The sequence below is a fragment of the Micropterus dolomieu genome, linkage group LG07 (assembly GCF_021292245.1).
Source record: "Micropterus dolomieu isolate WLL.071019.BEF.003 ecotype Adirondacks linkage group LG07, ASM2129224v1, whole genome shotgun sequence".
Taxonomy (NCBI): domain Eukaryota; kingdom Metazoa; phylum Chordata; class Actinopteri; order Centrarchiformes; family Centrarchidae; genus Micropterus; species Micropterus dolomieu.
The window spans coordinates 32,215,873-32,223,999 of NC_060156.1; the positions used below are offsets into that span (position 1 = coordinate 32,215,873).

General features: G+C 39.4%; 1 protein-coding gene across 1 annotated transcript in view; it reads left to right on the forward strand.

Annotated features, from left to right (window-relative positions):
• The window catches only part of LOC123973346 (A disintegrin and metalloproteinase with thrombospondin motifs 17-like), an 8,138-nt gene extending 1,021 nt beyond the window's left edge, over positions 1 to 7,117 (forward strand). Inside the window, exons 2-5 of the mRNA XM_046053284.1 lie at positions 829 to 988; positions 2,534 to 2,669; positions 4,529 to 4,733; positions 6,950 to 7,117. Coding sequence (XP_045909240.1) covers positions 829 to 988; positions 2,534 to 2,669; positions 4,529 to 4,733; positions 6,950 to 7,117 — 669 coding nt within the window. The remainder of the gene's footprint in view (positions 1 to 828; positions 989 to 2,533; positions 2,670 to 4,528; positions 4,734 to 6,949) is intronic.
• Positions 7,118 to 8,127: the final 1,010 nt, after the last annotated feature.

The following is an 8,127-nucleotide window of genomic DNA, read 5'->3' on the forward strand; positions in this document are numbered from 1 at the left end:
GTTCAGCTATCAAGCTCCTCTCCTGTGGAACCAGGTTCCAGTTTGGGTTCAGGAGGCAGACACCATCTCCACATTTAAGAGTAGGCTTAAGACTTTCCTCTTTGATAAAGCTTATAGTTAGGGCTGGCTCAGGTAGTCCTGAACCATCCCTTAGTTATGCTGCTATAGGCCTAGACTGCCGGGGGATTTCCCATGATGCACTGAGCTCCTCTCTCCTCTACTTTCTCTCCCTCTGTATGCAACCTTATCCCATTATTGCATGTTACTAACACAACTTCTCCCCTTTCTGGTAGTCTAACTGTGGCGCTATATAAATAAAATTGAATTGAATTGAATTGAATATTGTATATCCAAATATTTAGACTGCTTTGCTTCCCTCAATCTTTACCAACTAACTTAAATAATTTCTTCATTAAACCATCAACCTGTCCTTATTGGGAATGGGATGAAAAGTTAGATTGTATTACAAAGTTTCATTTCTTCAATGTTGTCACATGAATAGATATAATAAAATATTTACAAAAATGTCTATGAAAAATGTCTTCAAACTATGAAGAGACTATCTCACATGCTCACAATAAAGCATGTGCTGGAGCGTGTGTATCCCGGCCATTGATCCACACCCATCAACCTATGGACGCTTATTATTATTTCCCCAGCATCTCCAGGCAGAGGAAATTCCTGAGCTTCTCATTCAGGGACGTGTCACATCAACCCCTGTGAATGGGCACTGCACTAGTAAAGATAACAGGCAGATAACCTGAAGGTTGGTAAGCTTTAGGCACATCATCTCACTACACATCACACTCCACTCTGTTGTGTTCCCAGGTGCTGCTCTTTCATGACCAGAGCTATATGATCCACTATGAGTACACAGTGTCTCTGAACACAACTCAGGACAGGAGCAATGAGGAGCAGAGGGAACCAGAGTATCTCTACATCTGGACACACAGCAGCTGGCAGGACTGTACCGTCCAATGTGGAGGAGGTAACACACTAAACATATTAAACTATCACTCCCAGCTGCACACACCATCAAATAATATTATATAATATACAATCTCTGGTTTGTTGCAATAGTAAAATCATGCTATGAAAATGTTTTTGCAAATGTCATTTGCTTTATTTTATTTCTGCCATATATGTTGATGCTTTTTGGAAGTTTATTCTGTTGTTTTTTTTCGTTTTTTTGTATATGACATTGGACTTTACAATAATTATTTTGACCTGACCTAAATTGACAGAACATAATGGGACAGTGAGACAGAGAGGTTTGTTTGCACAATAAGAAAACAAAAAAATTAAATATAGAAGAACAAATGTGCATTGTCCAAAAAAATGACTTAAGCTAAAAAACCAAGCTATTGATTATTGCATAATATTCCATTATATTTTTATATTTTTAATTGAGTTTAACGCTCAAAATCTTCTGGGGGAGGACCCCCTACACCCCACTCGTATATTTTGCCATCAAATATTTCTTCACAGTAGTGTTAAAATATCCTCTCGTCTTCTTCTCATGACCCAAGTATATTGTTACACTAATTATGATTAATGGTTGGAAAGCAGTGCAGGTCTGGGGTTGAAGAGAACAAATCTGTCTGATGCATTTCCTACATCACATTGTAATCTAATACTATCCATGAGTTGCATTCTCATCTGTGGAGCTGGTAAATTCTTATAAACGTAAGATTTAACCTTGTAAGATTCCCAGAGAATACCGATATCTGCTAGTCTAACGCCTGAGCTACTGTCTCTCCCTTATCAGTCTTTTGTACCCCTAACAAATACAATTACATAAGAGAAAGAACTAGAGCTGGGAGGGTCAGTGAACACACACTTGTGGAGTAAGCTAATGACTAGAACTGTCTTACCTTTCCTTGTTACAAAAATTAAGCCCCCTAAGAAATATCTTTAACAGTTGTCACTAAACTATACATTTTCCAATATGAAGCAAACTTGACATTTTGAATTCCTTTGTACATTTTCAGATCTTTTACACATTTCATGTTTGACAAATGCAGTATCCTGACGAGACCATGGCATGGAGCACGTGGGGGCTTAGGGCCATTTAACACAAGTTTATTTTGTCCTTTTTTAACTTCATATACTTCTGTGAAACAACTAATAATAACTAATTTCGTGTTAAAACTTTATAATTATTGTATGCCAGGGGTGGCCAAACTTTTTTTATTGTGGGCCACATTCTTAAATTTTCAGCATTTACTCGCTGTATTCCGTCTTTTCAGTTCCACCTTGTTTAATCAACTTAGATAAATCTTTTCATCAACTAGTAATTCATCATTGTAGGTCAAGTAGTTGTTTAAAACGACAGTACCTCTAGTGTTTAAACTATAATGTGCAATGTACATACAGGGCAATTTATTTGAAATTAGCTCAAGCCACATTGTAGTTGATTTTTTAAAAATTACTGCGGCATAGTTTGGCTAACCCTGCTGTTCCAAAACCTCTTAGAACAGATGGAGCGCTGACCTCTGTGTGTGTGTGTGTGTGTGTGCGCGCGTGCTCTCAGGTGAGAGGAGGACAGTGGTTTCCTGTATGAGGATAGCCAATAAAACCATGGAGGTGGTCAACGATAGCTACTGTCAACCTGAGAACCGACCACACCCCCAAGTACGACTCTGCAACTCACACCCCTGCCAGTACCGGTGAGACAGACACAGACACACACACACACTCCGCCGTAGATTTTGTAGCTGCTGGTTGCTTGTAGACTGTTAAAAGTGGGCTCACACTGCTCAGACAAACGCCAACCAACTCCAACCAGCACCAACTGTTGGATCAGTGATCAGATCTATTTTCCAACAAACAGCAACATTCTGAATGTGTTCCCTTGACAACTAAGCCAATATTCACATGCGGAACATCAGCACACACAATTTTCTTCGATGTCACTGTAAGTTAGCAGGGTGTCAATTACTTGCTTCTCTCTCTCACATTGACAACGGACCTGTCTCTGAACAGCCCCTCCTCTTCATGCACAATTGGAACAAAATATGTAGTTTGTAGTATTTGTACTTGCCAAAAAAACAGATTATTGCTCAATCATTCCTTTTTACCAGTGGAAATATATTTAATTAAATTCAATTCAATTTTATTTATATAGCGCCAAATCACAACAACAGTTATCTCACAGCGCTTTTCATAAAAGAGCAGGTCTAGACCGTACTCTGTGATGCTATTTACAGAAGCCCAACAGTTCCCACCAAGAGCAAGCACTAGGCGACAGAGGCAAGGAAAAACTTCCTTTTAAGAGGCAGAAACCTCGAGCAGAACCATGGCTCAGGGTGGGCGGCCATCTGCCTCGACCGGTTGGGGGTGAGAGAGAGAGAGAGAGAGAGAGAGAGGGGAGGGAGGCAGCCTACACAATATACACACAGAGGTACAGACAGTAAAGGTGATGTTGCTATAGACGGAATGAAAAATGATACAGATATTTACAGTAGTGTTAATGGTAACAATCGTAATGTTAATGATAATAATAACAATAATAACAGTAGGACTAGTAACAATAATTGTTGTAGCAGATGGTGTCGAGCAGGAACACAGGGGCAGCAGGTGACTCGCAGCCACAGATCCAGACTTCACAGCTCCAGAGCCAGAAACACCTGCAGCAAGTGATAGGAGGAGAGAGGAGAGGGACGAGAAAGCACAAGACTACCAGAAAGGGGAGAAGTTGAGTTAGTAACATGTAATGTTTAAATGGCCTAACAGCGCTTAAAAGGTTTGCACTTGACAAAAACTGATTGCAGTTCCTACCTTGTGACTGAAAGGTTCTCAAAATGACTTGATTTAATTAATGAACATTTTTTAACCTGTTTATATACCTTTAGGTAGGCACTTATAACTTAAATAGGAAAAAGTAGGCAACAAAAGTCTGACTGGTCACTTACTGTCTGGGCAGAGTGGAACTGGCAGTTGGTTTTCTAAATATTCTAAAGACTGTTGGTCTTAGTTGACAGGAAGCAGGAAGTAAGCCTTGTGTGACAGTCATCATGTGATTTACATGAAATTGTGGTTTGATCTGCACTTGATATGCTGTAACATAACCTATAATTAGTGGGTGTTCTGTACACTGGAAGTGACATTTAACTCCATTATGCGGTGTCCAGAACCCAGATGTGCAATAAGGTGCAAGGGTCCATTCATCGCTGCTTGCAGCTTTAATTAAGCTTTGTTACTTTGTTTTAAAATGTGCTCTGTAAGTTATTTTAAAAGTATGTTCGCACTCCACTTTTAGAACTCCGTCCAGAATAAAACATAATTTTCTCACCCAAAAATTAAGCTTTTCTGAAACAGTGTATAAATCTTCAAATGCCATCTTGGCGTTTCGGTGTTTACAGGGGATAACAGAGCTTTTATGAAATGATGATATAAGCTTCCCAGTGAGGGGCAGGGGCTGTGTAGCAGTAAAGTTAAGATGAACTGTCTCCTGACTGAAAGTGACCTAAAGCAGTTGGGTCTGTATGTTTATGAACTGTCTGCAAACACTTGATGTTTTTAACAGGTGGGTGACAGGAGAGTGGGGATCCTGCTCTGTCACATGTGGTAAAGGTCTTCAGCAGAGGGAGGTGGTTTGTGTATACCACCTACAGAATGGCTCACTCATCCACACCAGGGACCTCTACTGTCAAGGAGGAAAACCTCCTGTTCTGCAGGGCTGTGAGGGCCGCCTCTGCCTCACCATGTGGGAGGCTTCAGAGTGGTCCAAGGTACGTCATACACACACTGTGCTGATGTGAAAACCACCGCTGGATCTGGGTGTAATGTTAATGATTGATCTTAGAATTGAAGAGTGTTTCCTCAGTGTTTGTACCAATGCTCTGTAATTATTGAATACTGCAGCTCTTAAGAGGAAGGTCACATAGTCACCATGAAAAGCTTCTTTAATATTTTGCAACATGTATCCAATGGGATTAGATAAATTACAGATTTAAAGGCATTCCCTTTTCATTTTACTTTTCACACTCATTTTACATCAACAGCACTAAACAGTATCAGTGGTCAGTATAACAGGATAGACCATAAGATGCATTTCAATACAATAATTTCTAAGAGTGAAATTATGATTCTTTTGGGAAACTCCTCTTCAGTTTAAGGATGTTTGTAAAATGGATTTTACGGTCATGTGAGCCTTCAGATGCTTTGGGAAAATGGGACTCTGATCAGTTTTGGTCATATTTACTAGAAGTACATACAGTATGTTTAGAGTGAAGAAATGTTTTATGGCCTTTATGTTTATGATTGTCAAGGTAAAAACGAGGTTGAATATTTTAGTTTTGAAAATTCATTTGACATCACTGACCAGCATTTGGGATATTGAATGTTATCCGGATACCAAATTTGGTATTTAAAAATATTTGGAAGAGCCTGAAAAAAATGTTCCTTTTTGGAAATGCATTTTCCTGTAATTTTCTTGCCAAATTCTTTTAGGTGTCGTAGTTCTTTGCTATGAATGCAGTGTCATTTACTTATCTCAGCTCAAAAAGCAATATTTTTTTATTATATTATATTTATATTCAATCATATACAACTATCTACAACATGGCCCAAGTTTGTCACAATAAAGTCAAATCTAGTAAAACTAGTAATTGAAAAATATGTTGACCTGTGCCAAGGTGTGGCTCTTGGGTTAGGGTGGGTTCCAGAATCGGAACAATGCATGCAGCCATGTGGAACAGCCATGTGGTGGAAATGTTGTTGATTATTGGTTGGCGGGTAAAATCCTTCCATATTTCTACCTGAATATCATAGATCATGGAGATCATGCTTCATCAGGTTCATGTTAGTGTTGGTCTGGAGTGCATATCAACAGACTTTAGAGGGCCGCGAAGACAGCCGGTATCCAATAATTTAATAATGCACTATATAATAATAATGTGTGGAAGAAACATCAGACGATGTGATCACAGATCACACCATGATTTGTTTGCATTTGTAAACAGAACAGAACATTATTTCTGTCAAATTATTTCAAACCCTTGGATAGGCCTACTCATGTGCATGTTTAGCTCAGTTGGTGGAGTGTGGGACTCCCGTTGGAGGAGTTGTATGATCGATCCCAAAGTCCAGCAAACTTTTTTTTTTCTCCCTCGTTAAACATTGAAAAATTGATTAGCCTATAAGGACACTTTTTCCCATGCTCGCAATAAAGCATGTGCTGCAGTGCGTGTGAATCCTGGCGTTTGATCCGCATTCATAAACCTATGGACACTAATTTTCATTTCCCTGAGGAAATTCAGGGGAATCCAATCACACGGTTAGTGGCAGCTTTTCAGAGGTGTGTCAAGTATGCCAGAGACTCTTTCAAATGTCCTTCCGAACTTTTCAAAGTAAAAGCTCTCAATAAACTCAATATGAAGCACTGCTGCAAAAAACGTTCTCGCGCTTTGATTTTAGAGGCACAATCACTTAAGAGGAAGTGATTATGTGAGTAACTGTTGCTGTCATGACTGAGATCTATTTCAGCACCAGCCGCTATCAATTTATTTATTTTATTTTTGTAGAATAACAATAACAATAATATTTTGTTTTGCTGTAGAATAACTCAATAAAAACAACATTATGTATTAATATTAAAATAAAATTATTAACAACACGACTCTTCAGTACAATGTAAGTTCTTTGGAAGAAGCCGCATTCTCATTATGGATATCGTGGCAGAGGCATCGAAGAGATTGAAAAAGACATCTGAGGAAGAGAAAAAGAGCGAGTGACCATGCAAGAGATCAGACAAGAGTAAATATGGGACTGGCTTTTACTCGCTGGCGTGAGCTAAAAGAGCTGAAAAGATGCAGGACAGATGCCGAGCTGTCTTTCTTGCACACACAAAAAAACTAATCTTAATGTTGCTTTAACCCTCATTAATTTACACTACTCTGTTTCCACTCATTTATATCTATTCTTATTTTTCTGTCACATCCTCCAGTGTTCATCAGACTGTGGTCAAGGTGTTCATAGACGGACGGTGTGGTGTACAAATCCTCAGGGTCTTTGTGATCCTGTCTCTCAGCCCACTCAAGAGGAGCCCTGTAAGGACCACTCCAGGTGTTACGAATGGAAGACTGGAGACTGGTCCAAGGTACACCCATCTTGAAACCCCATGGTTCATGTATGGTTAAGACGTAACTAAAGTTGCTGAAACACTTGGCTGAAAGATAAGGCTGTCATTTATCATTATTTCCATCAGCACTGCCCATGTTCATGTTTAGACAGGATATAATCTTCCTATAAACAACTTTATACTTTTGTCTATCATTTCTATTAGTTACAGTATGAGACATTGTACTCACCTAAGTAATTCCTAAAATCTGAGAATATAGAGACATCACTTAAAAGAAGTCCAGCAGTTCAAGAAACACAAACAGTCAGATGATAAGACAGGTTGGATACAAACTAGTGTGTTTTCGGCAGATAACCTAAACCACATTATTTGTATGTAAAACTGAAATTGAAGCATCTTGAATTATGCTAATAATCTCTTATTGCACATAACGCTAGAAGTTAGAGCAGGAAGTGGGTCTGTAAATTGAGCTGGATATTTACAGCAAACAGTTTGGTTAATATTCTGACTGTTCGCTTTGTTTGTCTTGTCCAAATATGTTTGGCTAGCCTGGGGCTTACACTACGAACCAGGATTTGAGGTTAGCAAGGTAACGGAGATGACACGGTGAGCGTTTGTGTAATCTTGTGAGACTTGGTGCAATTCAAACATGGAAGCACGCAGCTAAACAAACATTTCATTTAACAAACAATCCGCCAATTTTAAGCCAATTAACAAATAATAGCAGTAAAATTGCACTGGAGGACCTCGAGGACGAGTGTTTGGAGGACCTTGAAGTTTACATTGACCAGTGTTTTCATCGAGTGGTCATGGGGAAATCAAAGAGAAACCGCACTGAAGACTCACCTGGAGCATCACCTGGAGCAGTCTCCTCACAAGGCGCAGATTTCACAGAGATCCTGATTCAATAGACAAGAAATTGTCTAGCTTTGATGCCCGATTATTTCTGGTGGAAGTACTTCACAAAGAGTTTCAGGCTCTGCGGGAATCCCTGGAGTTCAGCCAGAAACAGGTGGTTGAGCTCGCGGCGGAAAACAAGGTCC